General features: G+C 37.5%; 1 protein-coding gene across 1 annotated transcript; it reads right to left on the reverse strand.

The window, feature by feature from the left end:
- Positions 1–2,270: 2,270 nt before the first annotated feature.
- pip4p1 (phosphatidylinositol-4,5-bisphosphate 4-phosphatase 1) lies at positions 2,271–20,961 on the reverse strand. The gene is made up of 7 exons (XM_005796566.2): positions 20,528–20,961; positions 19,466–19,659; positions 13,208–13,314; positions 10,585–10,690; positions 8,635–8,687; positions 6,528–6,618; positions 2,271–4,347 (listed from the first exon to the last, which is right to left on the reverse strand). Exons 1-7 carry the CDS (start codon positions 20,643–20,645, stop codon positions 4,204–4,206), a joined length of 813 nt encoding a protein of 270 aa, XP_005796623.1. The 5' UTR covers positions 20,646–20,961; the 3' UTR covers positions 2,271–4,203.
- Positions 20,962–21,790: the final 829 nt, after the last annotated feature.

Here is a 21,790-nt window from a genome sequence, read left to right on the forward strand (position 1 = left end):
AGAAGGTTTATATTTTGAGTTCCAACTTGCTTCAGGTGCAAGGTGACACGCTGCAGATCAGTTTTCTTTAATATCATAATCTGATTTGTTGGCAGTTTTAACTGTAGCTGATGCAGTTTGCAGGTGGTTAGGGATGTAAAAACATTTTTATGTGCAGATTGCTTTTGATCCTTCTTTGGATCGCATTATGTAAAAACCCAGAGGCCGCTCTGCTGTGTAGACTTGATACATTAGAAACATTTACCCTTATCGGTTAAACCCAGCGGCTGAGTGTTGCTGTTGCTTTATTCACTTTATGCATCTTCCTCCAGCCTGGTTATTATAAAGTGTGTTACAAACATGTCCAAATATATAAAATACACAGTCCATTTGTAGAGCTGCGATTTCTGCTCCTACAAAAACTTCTCTGAAATTTGAACTTGAATGTGCTGGACAAAAGCAGCTCCTTCAAATGTTCATGATAGAAGATCCATTCAAATGATTGTGTTACTATATTTTAAAAGAATCACATCATGCTGTTAGTATAATAATGAATAAATGTCCCCCAAAGCAGTGAAGTGGTGCTTTAAAAGGCATAATCAGCGGTGCTAGAACAAAATATTGCACCTCCTGCTGTAACTGGTTGCCGTATAATGAAATCTCATCGCAGGGTTGGCTGTAATAATCCGAGTTAGGAACAAGAGAGATGATTTACATGAGAGATTTCCTTTCTCCTCTGTGCTTTATGGCTGTGCCGCATCAGCTGAATTGTCAGCAGAGTATCTCACAGGGGGGAAAGCTATCAATACAGAGAAGAGAATAAAAGCTGAGCGGAGACATGGCTCGTCTCTCTCTTCAGAGGTAAAGAGGGATAATTTCATGAATGAAAAATTAAGTCAATAAATTCACAACAAAATGCCCCAAAGCAGAGTGTGGATTCATGTGTGACAGAATGAAAGCTTGCTGATGCCACTTTTCACTTTAAAACCAGAAGGCTTTGGAATCAGTTTCTGTTTCTTTTTTTTTTTTATCTTTCTGGCCTCTTAGCCTGCCAGGGTTGTGCCGTTCTCCGGGGAGCTGTGGTTTCTGAAAGGTTCCTCCTCGTACTTAATCCCTCCATCTCTTTGTGTCCAGGCAAAAAATATATCCGCATGAAACTCAAGAGGATGCCGAAAAGGAGGCCTGGTCGAGTGAGGGGGGTAAAAAAAAGAGCTGCTTTCAAACATTTCGCTATGGTATTGGAAAAAAAAATGGCGATAAGACTAATGGAGGTATTGCAAAATGAGAAAAGGCTGAATTTTGCTTTTCAGATTAACTTCAATTATCCCACTTCAGAGAAAGAAGATGGCTTAATCTCAGTATTCTGTAACTGAGATTAGTTTATGATCGTCAAACTTGTCCAATGTTTTTTTTTTTAATTTAAACAAAGCTGAATAATATAGAACAATTAATTCAACACATCTATGGACCAGATGAAGTTTAATATGGAGGTTGGAGACTACATCGACAAGACATACTCTTAGGTATGGACAGCTATCGCATTGTTCATTGTTATAAAATTTATTTAACAGCAAGAAGTTCCAATAAATTATGTTTGAAAATGCCAAAACCTGGCTGTATTATCTCAATTATTTTTGCTACACTCTTAAAACAGATGTGTTAGTAATGTGAATTGAGTCAAAATCCAACAATGATGTCTCTTTACAAGGATGACCCATTTTATTTAACATTTACTGTGCTAATAATTCAACACAACTGATGTGTTACAATTATTTAACATAGTTTTCATTTACACAGTTGCTAAATAATTTGAACACAATTTAAATCTTTAAATATATTTCTCTAAGTGGCGCCTGCCTGCTGTTTAAACACTAAAGCCTTGGTTGATCGTTGTTGGTGAACATGAGTTTCCTTCTGATGGCCGCTTCCAGCAGGATAATGAATCATATCTCACAGCTCAAAACATCTCAACATGACAAAAAGGTTCACTGTACTATAACGCAGACACCAGATCTCTGAGATGGAGCATAAACTCTGCAAAAGTAATATTTTTCCATTGTCCTGTTTGCTTTTTTCCATACTTTTCTACACCTGGAAAATAAAGAAAATGCACTTCTCATTTTATTTCGCACCGATTTGTGAGTTCAGTGGGGCTTTCCACTCTAACGTAAAGTAAGAGCATCAATTCAAATCCATCCTGGGCTGTGGTGTATAAAACCTGGTCTAGAACCCAGGTGCACCTCTTAATAGAAAACGCAGCAACAAGAAAGAAAGACCAGCCGTTTCATACATCATGTTCATCATCATCATGTCTTTATTTGAGTGTAAACAAACTCTGAAAAGAGCATCAGTCAGCTTCTTGATTATTGGATTTAACATGATTAATCTAGTTTGCAGTCACTGATAATAAAACATGATCACTCCAGTGCAAAAGGATCACTTTCACCTCATTTTGCCCTTATAAATAAATGCTGTGGTCATAGAAGGAGATGGTTAGATTATTGTACTGGAAATAAATACAAAGGAGGGAGGCTGTGAAAAAACCTCGCTCTGTCAGAAGTCATCCATAATAAGACTGTAAAAACTGTAACTGAAATGTAAAAGTGATCCCATTTTGCAGTGTGCATAATAAATAATGATACTTCCATAAGAACTGTCTGCGACCTCAGATCAGTGTAACGGCTTAACCTAATCTCCTCTCTTCATCTTGTACTTGATTTAAATATTTGCATGTGAGAATGTTGACAGTTGTGAGTTTTGTCGACGTGCGTTTGGACACAACCAGGCGTCCGGAGGCTCATTGGGTTAGTAACAAAATCAGCCCATTAAATACATAACAGAAGAAGAGCTGCAAAAATAACTCTCTTAAAAACAAATAAACTTACAATCACAGCAGTTAGTGTTGAACGCAAAGAAACAATTCATTTAGTCACTTCTGTTTTTCATTAACATAAATATTTACAATCCAGCAGAAAAAAAAGCCATCATACTTCACATAAACGAGAACAACAAAAACATAACTGCAGTCAGAACCACAAACAGGACGAGTGAGAATATATGTAGTGTGTAGCTGTTCTTATATTAGTCATTCTGTAACTAATGAGAGCTCAGCCTCCGTCTTCAAAAAAATTCATCATTAAAGTGGACGAAAATTCAGGGCAGTGAACTGCAACCAAAAATAAGTTTAAAAAAACAAAACAACTTTCCATTTGACCAGATTTTGTTTCCTTTAGTGAAAAGGAACTAAAAGTACAAAAATAATCCTGTATGATGGAATGTTTTAGGGAATGGGAATGTCTTCATTCATCGGTTTATATGATGCATTTAAAGATAGGAAGAAAAAAAGAAAAAACAAGATGAAACGTCTAAGATAAATCTTGTGGCTTTGCTCTCATCAAACAACAAAAAAAACCTTTCAACTACTTCTTCTTCTATTGCTGAGATAAGGACAAAAGTGAGGAGAAAATCTGCTTTTAGGTCCATCTTTGAAGAAGGAGGCTGGGCTGCCTTCGATGCAGCCAGGCAGCTCTAAAAAGGAGCATCACCCCTTTGTTGTGATTCATTGACGTAGCTGCATGTCTGTGTGCTGAATCCTTCTATCACACCTCCTCTTAAGGCTTTCAAGCTGATTTGGATCAAAGTCAGTCTCAGGGGAATAATTTGACATAAACATAAAGTTAAGGAGGGGCAAAATCATCACCTACGACCGTACTCCACTAAATTGTAATTTTTCAGAGAAGTTTCTATAGCTTCTTGATCTTTTGATTGACAAAGGGAGGCTTAAGCCGGCATTAATAGCTTCATCTGACAGTTGTTTTGCAGTTTGAACATCTTAAAGGCTGAATGGTTTTACATTGAGTCTGGACTGATGGGGAATAACCTCAAAACAAAAACAGGAGCGCCACAGACTGAAGCCGAAAGTTATCAACAGCGCGGGAATAAGGAGGAAAACAAGTGTTAAAATGTTAAAATGATCCCCACACTGGCCAGATGATTGGATTAGGACATCATTACACTAGGCTGGATCCACTTAGATACGATAAAGCAGCTGCAGCTGCCACCATTCCAGTTCTGGAAACATTTCTGACTAGAAGGGAAAAGACAGGAGGAGCAGAACTTCTTCTTCATGGGGGGTTGGATTAAATATATACTGTATATTCTGTTTTGTTTCGAAGCCATCTTTCCTCTGTCCTGTCGGGTCGGGAGGTGGCAGATGACGGGCCTCTATGTGAAGCTCTGAAGCGGCTGGCTGACCCTCATGCACACCCAGTAAAAGGCCCGAGCCAAGGTGACCAGAACCAGGAGCAGCATGACAGCCCACGAGGCATAGATGCCCGGGTAGGTCTGCACCTTCACCCACGTTCCAGCCTGAAGCAAGACGGGACAGAACAGAGCCGGCCCTTTAAATGACGCCACGACAACAATCGGCTAGTTCCAGTCCACACATAGAAAATCCACGTAACCAAGCGGCGTAAAGACATAATCATATTTGCAGAGGTTTTTTTTCTGGAATGCCCAATTATGTTGCTGTAATCTTCAATGAATTTCAGTTAAGCATCAGCAAACTTTCACTGCTGATTAACATATTAACATTTTTGTGGATTAGCTAATAAATCGCTCTCAGTAAACCCCAGGAAAAAATTAAACAGCCATGTATTAAATATTTTATTTTATTCAAGAATGAGTGTAAAACCTCTTCTGTAATGTAAAAGGAACTATAAAACAAATCTACGAGCTAGAGCCAATATTCACACCCAGTAAACGTTTTGTCACATTACAGCCACCAGCTTTAATAGATTTTATTTGGTAGAAGCGATTAACTGTGGAAGGAACCAGGACTGAAAAGTGTGGGGGACTCAGAAACATTTTTTCACTGCAGATACAGGCTTCAAAGGACAAACTCTAGAAGGAAACTGCCATGGCTGTAAAAAGGAAAACAGATGAAGACTTATTTAAATATTCAGGATTTATATGTTTTAGAAACAATTCATCAGAAATTTATCTCAGAAAATTCTGTAGAGGGCAGGCCTTAAATATAAAACTATAGATACAGACTGGATGGATGGATGGATGGATGGATGGATGGATGGATGGATGGATGGATGGATGGATGGATGGATGGATGAGAGAAAAAGATTGATGAATGAATGAATGGATGAATGAATGAATGAATGAATGAATGGGTAAATGAGAGAAAATGATGAATGGATAGATGGACAAGAAAGGATGGATGAATGAATGCATGGAAGGATGGATGGATTAGTGCATGGATGAGAGAAAAAGGTGAATGATGGATGGACAAGACAGGACAAATGGATGGTTGGATGGATGGATGGATGATGATGGATGGATGGATGAATGTAACCCCATCAGAAGTTTTCAAACCTCCAGATCAAAGTTATTTCTTCCAGCTGTCAAACCTTCAGCTGTTGGACTGAAACCTGTTTCTTTCAGAACCTGGAGTTCATGTTTTCAGTCGGCCATGACACCAATCCCCGAGACAGAAACTAAAACACTAATTAGGTCAGAAAACATCCTCCTCTGACCTATTTATCAGTTTTTCTGCTCTTATCTCAATTATGAACAATCCAGATTGTTTTAATGATTCAGGTTTCTTTCTGGGTCCCATCTCTCATCTTCTGTTGCCGATCAAACGCCTGTTCCACATGTTAAAGCTGTTGAAGATCAATCTTTAGATCCCTGCATTTAAAATGTGCTTTTTTAAAATTAAATCCTGAAAGCCTTTTGAGCGCCTCCTTCTTTTCGGTACATGCTGTTAGAAATTTGATGAAGTGCACTCGTATGAAGACTTGGCGTTTATCATCTCTTGTATCGTTCTTGTAATTAAAACAGCCTTTTTCATAAAACTAGATTAAATGGTGAGACATTTACTGGCTTCTTCACAACTCTAAGCAGATCTACACATGTTGTGCTCATCTTGCACCCTCTGATGGTCATGGTGTAGGTTGCAGCTTCCATCTATTTTTGGCTGACTTTTTAAATGGGCAGTATTATGTAAAATCAACTCTTTTTGTTTTTTTAGCATCATGTTATAATGTTATTCCCTCATCAGAAACATACCTACAGTGTTGCTTTGATTCTTTCATACATGTTTGAGAAATCCTTTCATCTCCATCACAACCATTCAGCTGTTGAAAACGCACCGCCCTCGAGGACACAGCTCCTCAGAGTTGTAATTTACAAGCCTAAAAGAGCGGTCCTCCCCTGTTCCTCCTGCACTCAGCTCCTTCAGACTAGCCATCAGCAATTGGCAAACACCTAGTGGAACTGAGTTTGTTCCAGAAAGAACTGAAGTTTTTAAAGAGACAGAGGCCCAATTTCAAGGCATTAAATTAGGAAATCACATTTCTTTTAAGTTATGTTTTATACGAATACCATCTTTATAACAACTGAAATTAGCAATTATTTGATTGTGCTATAAATGACACAATGTACCTAGGAAATACATAATAAATTAAAAAATTAAAAAAAAAAGATTGTTGGTATTCCGACCGTCTAATATGAAATCCTTGTTGGGGTTCACTCACCATTAGTCCAGCAGTGGAAATGCTGAACAGCAAGCAGAGTAGAAAGCACCACAAACTTCGCCTCCGGGGATACCTCTGTCCAATGGAGGATCTGCGGAGGAGGAGAGGAAACGTTTGATTTTTTTCATTGCTCCAAACAAAAACCACCAAGGCATTCCATGTTTTAACAGCAACCATTTTAATGACCAGGAAAGGCGCAGATGTTCACAATGCTCAGCGCATCTGTTGTCATTAACAATGGCTTTGTTAGAGCTGGCATGTGTAGGGTTATTACTCACAGAACTCAATATGGCCTCGCTCCGTGTTTAAAACGTAAAGAAATAGCAACTGCTTCTTTTTTTCTGTTATCCCTGTAAACAAGGGAATAAAGTAACACCTCCAGAAATACTTCCATTTATATTCTGACCTAACAAAGTTTCCTAAATAAAGCTAATTATAAGCACAGTGACGGAGTTCTGCTGTGATAAAATTAAATTTAAAAAAGTCTCCAACTTCTGACTTAGTCTTTTTAGTCTAATTGCAGGAAAAACGACTGCATCATAAAGTGGAAAAAAAGCACTTTGTTCTTTCTTCCCTCACTTTTTTTCCCTGACAGTTTGAGCTGTTGAGGCATGGACCTTACAAATGAAAAACAAAGACCTTCATCAATCAGTTACCAACTTGCTCACCCAGCTGCAGACAGATCAGCTTTGCACGAAGGAGTCCTGTCATGGACCATTCTTTTTCAAACTCCACCATAAATTTTCAGTCGGACTGTTTGCTGGTTATGACACTGAGCTGATGTGCATGTCGAAGAGGGAGGAAACTAAAGTTTTCACTCACTTTGTTCTGCGGAAAGATGTTTTATAACCATCATCAAACCCACTTAGACAAAAAAATAACCTGAAAATACTCCATCCACCTGCAAACTGTGCGTTTTTTCTTTTTTATAAATTTCACTGGACTTACTCTTAAGAATAATTCCAGCATCTTCGTCTTCATCCATAATGCAGATATAAATCATCACTAAATATCACTTTCATCTCATTGTTTATTTCTTTTAAGGCACTTGAACTGTTTTAGGTGAACACAAATCATATTTATTTAGCTGAATGCATCAGAGGTGCACTGATAAATCAGCCCCAATTATCTAATTTGGGGTGATCTGTGGTCAGTCAATAATTATATGTGAAATCGATCGTATCCACTGATCTTATCTACCTTTGAAGAGATCTGAAAATCAACCACTGTCCAATTTTGTTCTGTATTGAAAGGGGGTGACAACAGTAACTCCTCTGCTTCCAAGTCAGCTAATTTCTCAATATATTAAGCAACTTTTCCAAAGGAAAAATAAAACAATGGGTATTGGCCAAAATAAGAATCAGCAGCTCAGGCTTTTAAAGATCTGTGATCAGTCAGAAAACTGCAATCTGTGCAGCCCTATTGTAAATAGTTTTTGGTTTAACTGTACATGTGCAAACTAAAATTAAATAGCAACTTAAAATTTCCAAAGCTTGCAATACTTTTTTTTTTGCTCGTTTTAAACAATAAACACAAAATTGGAAGAAATTTCAAATTCATGTGCTGCAGATGCCAGTATTTTAATACAGAATCTCTAAATCTATGACTTGACTGAGTGGACGGATAAATAGACGACTGGGTACATGGATAAATATAATATTTACTTAATGGGATGGAGAATAAAGTCTGAAAAAGTACAAGTATTTTTTATATTCAGTTATTTTCCATCTTAATCAAATTTCTGCCTCAGAGCCCTGGCTATTAAAAAGGTGTGATTTAAACCACCTCAGAGCTGCTTTTCTTTTCCTTTGCAGCTGATCACAAGAACATTGTGAAAAACACTAAGAAGCTTATTTATACATTACAGAAACATGGACTGCAGCAATGTTCAAACTAAATCCTCAAGGGAAGAACATATTCAAAATGAAACTGAGGAGGAATAAATAAGTTCAGGCTTTTTATCACCTGAAAACCAATGGGAAGGTTTGGTCTTTTCTGGCTCTGCAGGTTAAAGCTTCAGCCAGAGGCCAAAGATGGTAAAGAAAATGAGCACAGAAAAAGTCAGCTGGTGTATGAGAAAAAAAAAAAAATGCGTAAAGCTACTTACACTTTTTTGCAGTGCGGGCACCTGGCCAGCGTCCGGTCCGTGAACTCTGTCCACTGAAATCACAAAAGTTAAACGCCCTGAGCATCAAATGGAGCCAAAAAGCAAACTGCATATTTGCCAAGGTTTCAGCTACAGTGATAAAAACTTATCAAGTGTGCCCACTGGGAATCGCTTTTTATTTCCCGCTAACAGGCGTTGCAGTTTGTTGCTTCAGCAGGCACTTTGTACTTAAAACTCTATTCTCATTTCCATAATAAATATACATGAGTGAAAATATATCCCAGACAGACCAACACAACATATCATCACTGCTTGGGTGAAAACTAATTAGTTTACAAACCCACCCAGGGCACAGATTTGTATTTTCATTCAGCCATCTTGCCTTCAAGCGGTTGTGTAACGTTCATCTAAACTTTAAAAACCCCCTTCTGCATCAGTCAGACAATATTTCACACAATTCTCCATTCTCCTCCTTCTTGAGCTAAACCTATGTCCTCTCTTCCATCATATATTTCATAACTATCTTTACTTGTCTTGTAGATTGTTTAAAAAAGCAGTAAGGAAAAATGTTTCTTTCCCTTCAACACAAAATGACCATAATACATCAGCAGTGTGTTGTTATGGCTATTGATCTGCAGCGATAACTCAACACATTCTTGGCTCGCAGGAAGGATGTCCTGTCTTTTTAATAATTTACTTGCACCAGCATATTTCACAAATATCTTGTGGACCTGCAGAAATTCTCCCAGAATGCTTCAATTGGAGGGAAGAAAAGTCACCCGAGGATCAAAAAGACAAAAGCCAACGTGCTTTAATTATTATTCTGCTGGTCAGCAAAGCTGTGGAACTGCTCTTCAGTCTACCTAAAGCTTTGCATACCTGTATGTTAGTTACTTTCTTCTAAATATTTTATGATTTTCTCTATTTTTTACTTGACAGCCGTGTTGATGGGTCCCAATATCAGGGCCCCTTTCACACTGTTACTTCCATGCTTTTCTAGCATTATGAAAAAGCATGGTAGTAGCAGTGGTGGTATGTTAATGACCTTTGGCCTTGTTAAAGCTGCACAAGATAAGGTTGACATTAGATAAATTTATTATTGAAATAATCGTCAACTAATTTGGCAATAGATTAATTGTTAACTGGAGAATGCCTTTAAAAATTGGTAATTTTGTCAAAAGTACAACATACCCAGAGCAGTAATTAAGCAAAAACTGCACAAGAATATATACATTTTGGATTTAAGATATAAAATAAGAAACCTGTGTCTGTAAATATGTTCTATCCAAAACTCCACAAATGATAATGTTTTAGCTCCTACTAAGCACCTTTTGCAATCTAATCATTAATGGGTTGCTCCCAAAATTAATCAACAAATCAGCCCTTCACTGTATTGACGTAAAGTCGAGCAAAAAGGGATGAGATTTTCACATGTTGATGTTAGAAATAACTTTATTGTTACTGAGACAACGATAAAACAAATTACTTATCATAATAAAATGCCCACCTCTAAGAAGCGCAGATACAAACACGCCTCCAAATTACACTTACATTGATGAGCTGGGCTTCCAGCTGCGGAGGAGCATAGATACACCTCCAAATAGCACAGCGATTGATTGACTGAAGGAAGTTGTGTGACTTTTAGGTTGCTTGTTAGAGCCAGAGAGCCAAGAGAAGTAAAAAAAAATCTGCTCAGAGCTAACAGAGAAGAAGGATTTATCACAATCCACCGACCTTCAAACAATATGAATGATCCTGAATACCGATAGTGGTCTTAATCTAGTCTGAAGGAAGTTAAAATAAACAGCTTCTTATTAGCGAATTAAATTTTTCAAATAAAACATTCAAAACAAATTTCACCAAAAAAAAGAGACTGTGCTGCAAGCTGAATTCTGACAATATTTGTTTCTCTTTATTATTTTGATGTGTTTTTAAGGAGAAAGCCGTTACCAAGAAGGTGTTGCTGCAGTGTCCACAGGAGACCCGGGCTCCAGCAGGCTGAGGGTCAGGACTGGCCGGCCCAGGATGAACAGGACCCAGATTTATTATCCTCTTACTGGAAGGAGACAGGCAGGCACACAAAGTCAGCATTCCCACCACGAGTGAATTATCACAATCATGATAAAATTTGGTGTGAGGGCAAACTGCGTTGTCAAAAAGCCTGATGTTTTGAGCTGCTATCTCAAGGGCGTGCTGCACCACGGCTTTATGAAATCCATCAGCAGCCCGTTCTCTCATTACTATACACAAAACCTCCATAAAAATCTACTTCCCCCGACACAGACAGCGGCTCGGAATCACTGATCAGACAGAGGAACGGAGAAGTGTTGGTTGAGTCAGCGTGTCTGGCTGGAATGCAAAACAGTGACACTGGAGGTAAACATTTAAGAGTATTTAATGAGGGAAAGTTGCCTACGAAGTATGCACACAATAAGCAGAAACAGCTTGCAGAGCTCAGTGAGCAATTATACTCCATTAGGCTGATGTTAGTGAAAACAGGAATATTATGTAAATATTTCCACTTACGTTTACCAGAATGGTAAAACGGTACAAGATTTCAGCAAGAATTAAAGAGTAATGCTTTTAAATACAGCTATATATTTAATTCAACAGAGGTTGTAGCCGAAAGCCTAACTATGATCTGCATTTATAGATTTATTATTTTATAAATTCCTGATTTCAGATCTTTTTTCAAACAATTAGATGCGCACAAATCAAGCCGTTTCCCTGCAGAAACTGATATCAGTTTTATTTTAGGTCTAACTTGCTTATCCCAGTTTATATTCTCATGATTAACTCGCAAATCCGTCTGTGTAAACTTCACTATAATTCAATGACTGAAACTTGTCGATCATATTTTAAAACAAAAAGCATGTTCTGCTGTTTTCTTGATAAGGGCGATGATTCTAAATTCAATAAATAAAAATTATCTCCACTGATGCATTAAAGCGTAAATTCCAATCTCTGCATGATTATTACTAAACTCAAACAAGGTATGTGCTGTTGATGTGTTTAAAGACCGAAACAATTGGGAGTTTTAAATCTTAAGGAACAGAGACCAAAACACAGAATAATAAATCAATGTTTATTGTGGGTAGAAGGAAAATTAGCACCAGTCGTCTGATTTGTGCATCTCTAAAAATTTCTGAGGCCCTGATTGCAAATTTTTAAGATTAGGGCTTTGCCACCAACGTCCAGTCAGACATTAAAGTTGACACACACAGCTGCAGTCTTCAACAAAATCTCATCTTTCTCCTGCTGATAATGTTTTTATGTGGAGAAATTTATTGAATTGTTACTCCAAGATCATCTTAAAAACATCTGTTACCGTCAAAGAAATCAAACATGAGGTTAAATCAGGAATGTAATACGCAGATGTAGAAAAATAAGCTTTTTTTGTTCTTTAAAAAAATAGCCTCACAACTTTTTTGTCAAACACAAGCAGTGCACCACCAGCAACAGCAAAGTTTACTGCAGCCAAAGGCTTCATATAAAAAATGAAAATGTGCCATTACTAATTTTATATTTTGAGAGTAAACCCTGGTAGGGGACGTCATAATAGTATTTTTGGGTTCTCAATGTGGGCAAACTTGAGTTTTCATGCCTATATTTATATACATTTCAGCAAAGGCAAATAGAAAGCATGGCTGGTTACATTACACAGAAATCATATAAATAGTCAGGGTTGTCCTAGAAGGTAAATTGTCTCATTCATTGCAAATAATTTCCCAAACTAAAATAAAATATCTACTGGGCTTAAAACAAAGTTTCATTTTATGTTTTTTATCACTGATCGTTGGTGAACTTGCTGCGCTTGTTGCTTAAGAGGGGACAACTGTGTCTTGATTCAAATTGCTCCGATGTGCTGGAATTGATCTTATGTCTGCATGTATTTAGTGCAGCCTGCTTTATGATCCACAGCAGATAAAAAGCAAACAGCATGAGCTGATAAAATGGAGAAGATTGTACTGCAACATCAATTCCTCAACCCTAACACCTCTGTGAAGCAAACCAGGCATCAAAATCATAAAGTTCGGATGAGTTGCTAAAACAATACATTTATTAGGACTGACAGCTTTGTGTTTTGGGATAGACTGTATGTATTTTTCTCTAAAGAGGCTTGGAATCTCCTTTGCACCTTGGAGACTGTAGACAGAAAGCTCTTGTCAAAACTGCAAAAATTGCCTGAGGAGTTTTTCGAATCTCGTTATTCATCCAAACTCCATTGCTCTAAAAATTGTCCTGAGTATAAACAGATATTTGGATGACAAAATTAGCATGCAGTTGGAGATACCAGGGGGAAAAAAACAAAAAACTTTTACAGACTGAGCTATAGTGACTTTCCACATTTCACAATACTTGCCAAATAGAAGGAAAAAAGTCATGCCACGGTCGTTCTAATGAGGTTTCCTCATGTTAACTGTGCTGGCAGAAAGGCCTTAATTGAAGGCCTGCTGTTCTCACTGCACCTTGCTTCCTCTGCTTTTCTTTCCTTCTAGCAGGACAGTGTGTTACAGGAGTTCTGCAGGGCTGTGCATTCGCGATCAGAAAACAAGCACACAGAGTTTCTCACCAATATGGTCGGGGACAGGCAATCCTCTGAGAAGTGACTTTGCAGATGAGAAGACAGTTGCAAGGGCAGCGAACGTACTTCTTTCCTGCTGGGGCATTCTTAATGGGCTGCAGAGGGAGACAGAAACGCTCAGGAGATCAGAAGGCAGCAGAACCTCAGAGCCGAAGAGGAGAAGATAACGAGCCAATTATATGTGATGGGCGAGGATGAATAAATAGTACAGGAAGGAGAAAATTGTTTTCTAGCAGAAACTGTACACAAACTGCAAGTTAAGGTGGTGATTTATAACTAGTAAGAGTTCAAATATAAAACAATACTCAAAGAGCCAATTAAGCAGCGTGTGGAATGGTATAAGAACACCAAAAACTTTGCATTTGATTTGTGAAATAAGAAGTATATGTTTAAAAAAATTAAGCATAAATAATAAACTGGAGCGCTATTTAGCCCCAACTATGTTTGAGTGTCTTATTAAAGGTGCGCATAATTTTTGTTGTTGCACATAGTATATTTTCTTCAAGGCATCAACTTAAAATCACAGATTGTTTCACTACATGTACCATCATATAAAGTTTTAATCAGACCTTTTTTATATTTCTTTAAAAAAAAAAAGAAGAAATTGTACCAGGTATGCACCGATCCACTGTTTTTACTTCTGTTACCAATAAAATATCTAAAGTTTAGTAGATAACGATCTGAAAAACAGTGCTGAACGGTTTTAAACATTTCCTTCTTTTTAAACAAAAACATACATGTACTAAATTAAAATGCATTTAATAACTCTGTACCAATAAAGCACACTTAAATACACTAATAGCTTCACAAACGTGGTCAGTCATGTAAAACAAACAACACAACTTTAGTCTGTTCAATCAGTGCAATCAAGAGAATAACAGCCTATGTAAAATAAATAAATAAAGAAACTGACAAAATGATAGATTTACTATCTTGGTCAAACGCAAAAGTAAACTGCAACAAAACTTATTTTGAATGGTTCAGAAAGTGCAATTAATAATTCTAAATATGACGTAAAATAAATAAATAAAACATGATGTTGTTCAGAGCACAAAACAGAATTAAACTGACTAGCTCTGGCACATTGTCACCAATACCTGATCTAGATTTTTTTTTTCAATATTGGGACCAATACAGATATTAATATCAGATCGGTGCATCTCTAGTTTGTACTTTAATATGTCAATACTTGTGTTGCACTTTTCTGAGCGGTTTCATTTAACTAAATATTTTTTAGGTGTTTATTCACCCCGTTCTGACAAAATAAATCATGCACTTTTGTTTCCTGTGTCTGATACAAACTCTGTTGCTTTGGTGTAAATCTGCCTAAGTGCAAAATCTTCGACTTGCAATGATGTGTATTGCAGTCAGTTTCCACCTATTGATCAAATGATGAGACAATCCAGATTACATTCAGATGGGTTTATACTTCTCCCAAAACCGCAGGATGGATGCTAGCTGATCCTGTTTGTTTTTTTTTGTTAGTTTTTTTTACCATTTGAGCCAAAGGGAAGCTAAAATGGTGATGCTAAAACACACAAACACATTGGATTGCTTACTGCCATCCGCTAAAGGTCCGGGACATTATTATAAGCATAAATCCTAGTTCTCTCGTTTGTAATCAAGAATGACATATTGTGGACATTACAGCTATAATCAAGGAGTCTCTCTAATCCTTCCATGAATCAAAGCCACTAGCAGACTCAGTCAGTACAATACCCACTCTATATTCCTCTATTACCCCTCTTCAAATGGAAATTATTTTAATGTAATAAGAACACAAACATTGAGAGATGTGCACTGCAGCTTCAAACATTGCTGCAATAACGAGCAGATCAACAACCGGTAATGAAAGAGGACAATATGTGCCTAACAGAGCCCAAATAATGATGTTAATAAACAAAGAAAATGGCATATTTAATTTCAATAACTGCAGGTGCTTATATGTTTGAATTAAAACAGCTTAATTAGAGACCTGGATGACAATATGCTTGATAAAACATGCCTAACAGTGCATGTCTACACAAGCTCTACATAATGTATTGTGTAAATCTACATATGTTGCCTCCATCTGCAAGTAGTTATTACTTATCGGTACAGGCTGATGCAAATCTTACATTTCTTCTCCCATCTGCATATTGATCTGCACTGCCAGCGATGCACCCTCCAGGAACCACGTCAACCTGTGAATGCAGCTGTGATTGCTGGTGAAATTACTCGCAGCGATTTCATCAGCGCAACTGTCAAATCGTTCCCCCCACCTCAATCAACGGGAACCTTTTTCTGTGGTCGAACACATGATTAGAAGTTGCAAGTAAAGTTTGGGCTGAGAAGCTGTTTTCTTGTCACAACTCTGCAATCTCTTGATAGAGGTAATAATTTCAAAAGACTTCAGAGCATTACATCAAATAATTGAATCATTGTTGTAATTACCACACAAGCATAATGAGAGCTATTGTACGTGCAGACATTTTTAAACGTGTCGCTTATGTCTGTTCGTGTCCTTGTCTGCAGAAATCAGCTCTGATTACAAATTAAATTATTTAATAATGCTGCGTGTGATGAATATTTTCATTATAAACTTCACTGACAATATGCCATTTGGAAGAAGACCTAATTACAAACTGACTTATACTGCATTCATCCAACCAAATCCTTCTGAACATTAATTTGGAGCTCAGAGGTGTGGAGGAATAAACAAAAAAGAAAAATCCAGTTCTTATTTTTGAGTCTGTCGTTCATTTTTACCTTTTTGTTTTACATTTAAAACAACTACCTCAGTCATTAGAGTAGGAACTGTTCTGTTTATGCTTAAGGTAAGTGTTGAAATAAGATCCAGATTCTGAACTCAAGACTACATAAATTTAACATGAACCGCTTTGTCTTTACAGAGACGCATATACCCTAACATCCAGTAGTGGCCACACTTCCGCTAGTCCAAAGCAAATTTTTTATTTAGCTTTAAAACATTTAGTGCAATTAGTTTCCCCAAAATTAATATTACCTGATATATTCTAAAGTACTATTTACTTGGTTGCTTTGTAAACTTTCAGATGAATAAAGCTCAACATCTGTGATAATGCACAGGTTATTAACGTAAGAATTCAAGTAGTTAAGACGTTTATATCCATGCTCTTATTTTGAAAGGGTTGAGCAGCTCTGCTTCCTGTCCTCACAAAACAATAAAACACAGACAATAGAGGACAAGATATAAACATAAATACAATATCTAAAGAATAAAACATGTAAATTACAATGCAAAAATGTTATTGGTGAGCAATGATTGTAATCTTTCAGTGACAGATATAATTTGAATTTAATACCGTGTTGTTGCAGTGTTTTAACAATGACAGAACTAACTTTTTAGTTAGCTTTGACTGCCACTACTAACATCCCACATAAAGACTGTATAACTGACAGCAGGAGAAATGAAACTGGCAGATCTGAATGCTGTGCAACACAGTTTACGACACATTCTCTGCCTTTGGAGGTTATCCCACATAGGTGCAGACAATAACTACATAAGTAGTTGTATTAACAGGTAACTGAATATTCAAACTGTTGTTAAAGACAGAATAAAATATATCAATATTGCAGTTATGTTGTAACCTTCAAGGCTTGATGAGGCAGAGACTGATACACTGTGCTACTCTTGGAGCTCAGGCTTTGTTATTATTCAATTTTCAGTTTTGGGAAGTAAAGGAAAAAAATCTATGAAAAATCAAAGTTGTATTTCATTAAATATATGACGATCAATAAGTCTCACTACTTTTGGCCTATGTATATAATAACCAACAGTATGTACTGTGGTATCCAAAGTCGGTCCTCGATGGCCGGCATCCTGCATGATTTAGTTCTCCCCTTAGTTAGGGACATGGAGAAGTAAAAAAAAAACAACAAAAAAAGAGGCGATCTCTGAATGGAAAAGCCAAAAGAAGATGGTGAATTATAACAATACTGAAAAGCTCAAGTGATAAAACAATCAGTAGACCTTTAAAAATTGGCTAATTTGACACACAGCCATAGTGCATCCGCTGCACTTGATTATGACCTAATGACTCAGCATTCTGAAGGTTCTTCCTGTTTAATCCTCAGACATTTAATTTGTTGTGCTCCTAACTGATGAAGTGAGAATGAACACCACTGTGAGATCCAAACAGCTGTCTGAGGCCTCAAGAGGGAGAATTGTGGCAGCTTATGAGTCTGGTAAAGGATTTAAAAAGGTCTTATAAGAATTGGAAGTCAGTCAGTTTAATTTACTATATTTTAACAATAATCAGCATTGTTACAATCGAAAGGCCGATTGAAAATAGCAACTAGTGGATCATTATTTGTTGTTCTTTTCTTGTTGAAATCTTTGTGGTTCTGTAAAAAATAATAATCAGGCCTTAATGTTTGCTATAGTGTAATGTTTGTTCTGATTGCTATAGGAGTTGATATTACTCAGTATGCCATAAAAGGGCTGTCAGTTACACAACAACAACCTTAGCTCTCCACTGGAAAATGCCATGCACGCCTGCTGGCACACAGCACTTATGCTCACAGTCAAGTTGTGCATGAAACAGCGATCTGTCAGTGAATATACGGCAGAGGAGTTTTGGAGTGGTCAACAACCTCAATGCCTTTGATCTGGTTCTAAACTCTGTAGTCACAAACTATTTTATCCATCTTTACTGATTTTACATCCGTCAGTAAGTGCATCAGAAGTTTTGCAATAAATAACTGGATATATTGTCGACGAGTCTGAACCATGTCAATATCAAATGACTCAGCGTGCGTTTTAAAACCAGGACTGGATGTTCATGTTTAGAGCTGTCCACTTATATTTGATACAGCAAGAATCTATGTTGATGCCAGTGTGACATTGAAATGGTTTATTTACTTCTAAGTGAAGTGCAAAATTAGCTTAAATTACCTAAAGAACCTAAGCTTTCTCATGAAGTACAGTCTGCTCTGTTCCCTCTTAACAGCTTCACTGTTACAAGTATAGTCCAGTCTGCTGTCAAGACAGACAATGGAGACATTTTTTATTAAAAACTGTAAAGATAAAAGTCTCAAATTTGCATGTGCAGATACAAATCTAATACCAATAGATCCTCCTGTTACCTTTTTTAATTTTGCATACCCGTTTAACAAGGGGTGAAGAATAAAATTGATTTCTGTAAGCTTAATGAACCAGACAAGGATGACTCTGAAACAATTTTAAAAAAACACACAAGCTCAACATCAGGATACTTTATGATAATGTCAGTAGGAAAATGCTGAGTAAAATACAACAAGTAGCTGCTGCAAACAGGGTTTCTACACATTTTCATGTAAACATTTCAGGGCTTTTCAGAGCCAGCTACTTGGTTTTCTCAGTAATTAACCTGACATTAAAGTATAAAAATACAAATTCATCTAATGTCTACACTCGCTTATTCTGGGAGGGTCGATGACCTTTTTTCACTTCCGATACAAACATCTGAGGTTTAGTGTTGCTGATACCAGTCCAATACAGAAAAACAGTGCTGAATTAACTTAAAACAATTCTTATTTCAAACACAGACATAAATGTATTTAATTATAAATATATTTTACAACTCTGCACCAGTATATTGCGCTTAAATACACCAACAGATTCACAAGCTTGGTCTAACATGTAAACGGAACACAACCTTACGTTGTTCAGTCAGTGCGATTAGAAATACAACAGCAAATGTAAAATGAATAACAACAAAACAAACTGACAAAAACAAAAAGGTTGAATACCTTGGTCAATCATTTAAAAATAAACTACAACAAACGTTTGTTCTAATGGTTCGAAAGTGCAATTAGGAATCCATGAATGAATGAATGACTGACTGACTGACTCACTCACTCACTGAATGAATGAATGAATGAATACAATCCTTAGAGAATTGGATATGAAAAAAGGTGCAGAAATGCACATATTCTTCCATACTCTGTTTTTCCTTCTTATCCAGATTTGGAAATTACCTTAATTTAAATTGTTCTGACATTTTCAATTCTGCTGAAAATTCTAGCAAAAGGTGGAGACAGCGCTGTAAATAAGTCTTTTCAACAAATTGGAATTGAGTGCAGACCCTGAATCAGATTTACAAACAGTGCAATCTGCCCAATAAATCTGTGGTAAACTGAGATCTAAACTCATTTGTGATGACAGATCTAATAGTTGGTGCCTCTATTTTATGTGTCCGAGTATTTTTTGCATATTTTGCTGTACACTCTTTTGGAGTAACTCACCGTTGCTTCATTGCAAACCCCACACTTCACCACATGCTGGTGGATCTTCCCCTCCACGGAGATGAGGCTCTGACACACCCTGCAGCTGATAACAGGGGCATTTCCGCTCTCCGGGGAGGCGAGTGGGGAGTAGGGTGGAGGGTCCTCCCCTAGGAGTACCGAGGGCTGACTGGCACTGGGGAAAGGGGGAAAACCTGAACAAGGAGGATAGAATACAAAATATAAGAGTAGTAATGCCTGTGTGACAAATGTGTGATTGTTGGAAGTCACAAGAGAAATGCAGTGGACCGGGAAAAAAAAAAGACTCATGACAAGTAACCCATTACAGCAAACAAGATAATGAGATTAGGTCTGGAGTTCAGCAGAAAGGAGCTTTAGTAGAAAAACAGTCTTGGAATGCGGATGAGAGCCGCTAAACTACAGTGTGTGGAACAGCTTAACCTAAAAATCATATGAAAGCATGCAAAACTGTCTGCTCTATTTTTTTTTTATTCAGAGAAAACCGAGAGGCTAGTGAAAAGTGAAATACATTCTCTCTGAATATTTAAATGCTTTTCCTGGGAGTTATGACGGGTCGCAGCATCCCTCCGCAGCATCCGTAGTCACTTCCTCCTGTCAATCAAATCAGGTGTTTCTAGGATGCTAGCCAACCGCTACCATTTCTTCTATTTAGACACCCAGAGACAACATTTAGCTAAAACAAACTGTTCAAAATAACAGAATACTCCCAAAATATTCATTCTAATAGTGTCATTAAAACAAGTTCACGGTAAAGCTTAGCAAATAGTTGCTAAAGAGTTAGCATCATTTAAGCTAATAATACAACGGTTACCTGGTTCATATAAATTCTATAAAACTACACAATTTATCAGAGGGAGTGTCTTCATTAGATGCTATTATGTACAAAATCCTTATCAAGCAACATAAACCCTCCACAATTAGTCCCTGTCATAGTGAAGCTAACAGGCTAACCGTAATGCCCAGTCAGTGCTAGAGGCTATGGTAAGCTAGGCTAACAGAGGCTGGAGTAAGGACAGAGGATGCATCACTCTGCATACTCACCCTCTGGTTTGTTGGGCACACCGTAGGACCCAGCGCCGGGAGAAACCCCGCCGTTACCGCTGCCAAGAGCACCATCCCCCAAATCTGAGAGCAACGGGGACCTCTCGCCGTCCGCCATAACGAGAGCAAGGCGCAGGTAAGGGGGGAGAGAGAGAGAGAGAGAGCGGGAGAGACGATGCAGACCGATTCGGTGTTGTATTGTTGTCTCGGAAATGAAGGCGTCACATGATCACACCCACCCACCAACACCAACCCAGAGCACCCAGTACCGGTGCTGCTGAGGTAACGGTGCCCGAGGGTGTGGCACTGCTCTCACCGGGCATGATTCAGAGAGATGCGCCCTGATAACAACATTAGGTCAGGCGCATTATGCTTCTGTTATTTACTTGTCGTGACTTCCCATTTATTGCCATCTGCACCCCGTGAAAAGACAGGAAACTTATTATTGTTGTTTTAGGCCAGCTAATGTAACTATAAGAAATATATGAGACAAAGATTTTTTTTTTCATTTATAGAAGTGAAGGGGGCATTCCCCAAAGTTAGGGTGATCCCTAGAAATATAAATTTAAGCGACTGTCCAGGGTGTAGCCAGGTCTCACCCAATGACTGCTGGAGATAAGCACCAGCCCCTCCGTGATCCTGCAAGAAGTATATATAGTGAACATTTCTTTATTTGATCGAACAACAATGTTTTGGGACGACCCAGAGTTTTTTCTTTTGTTTTCTTTTTCATAGGCCCAATATAAACTCATTAGGCCTATTAGTTTTATGGACACCCAAAGTCATATGAGTTGTAGTGGTTTAGGATTTTTGTGAATATAAACAATATTCAAGTATTTGAAAATGATCAGATTAAAGTCGATTTCTTTGACAACAACATTGGCAACAGGATGTATTAAACCTACCATGCATCAGTTAATACCTGCTGATAGATTAGGCTACCTATTACTATACTGTAATTTGCTTTAATAAAAGAATTTTCCCCTAACACATCTACAACTGTTTAAAAAAAATGTGATTGGTCACAAGTAAGTGACTGTAGTTTGTCAAACTTCACTTAACTTTACTTAACTTGACAACTTAAACTTGGATAAACTTAATTTGATTACTTGTAACCAATTATTGCAATCTTAATTATAGCAGGATTCGTCTTACAACACAGATGCTCTCCATCCAAACTTACTGAGCTATTATTGAAAGAAGAATGGGCAAAAAGCTCAGTCCAAATGTGCAGACCTTCAAGAGACTTTTGACTTGTAGCTC

This window comes from Xiphophorus maculatus, chromosome 6 (assembly GCF_002775205.1).
Source record: "Xiphophorus maculatus strain JP 163 A chromosome 6, X_maculatus-5.0-male, whole genome shotgun sequence".
NCBI classification, from domain to species: domain Eukaryota; kingdom Metazoa; phylum Chordata; class Actinopteri; order Cyprinodontiformes; family Poeciliidae; genus Xiphophorus; species Xiphophorus maculatus.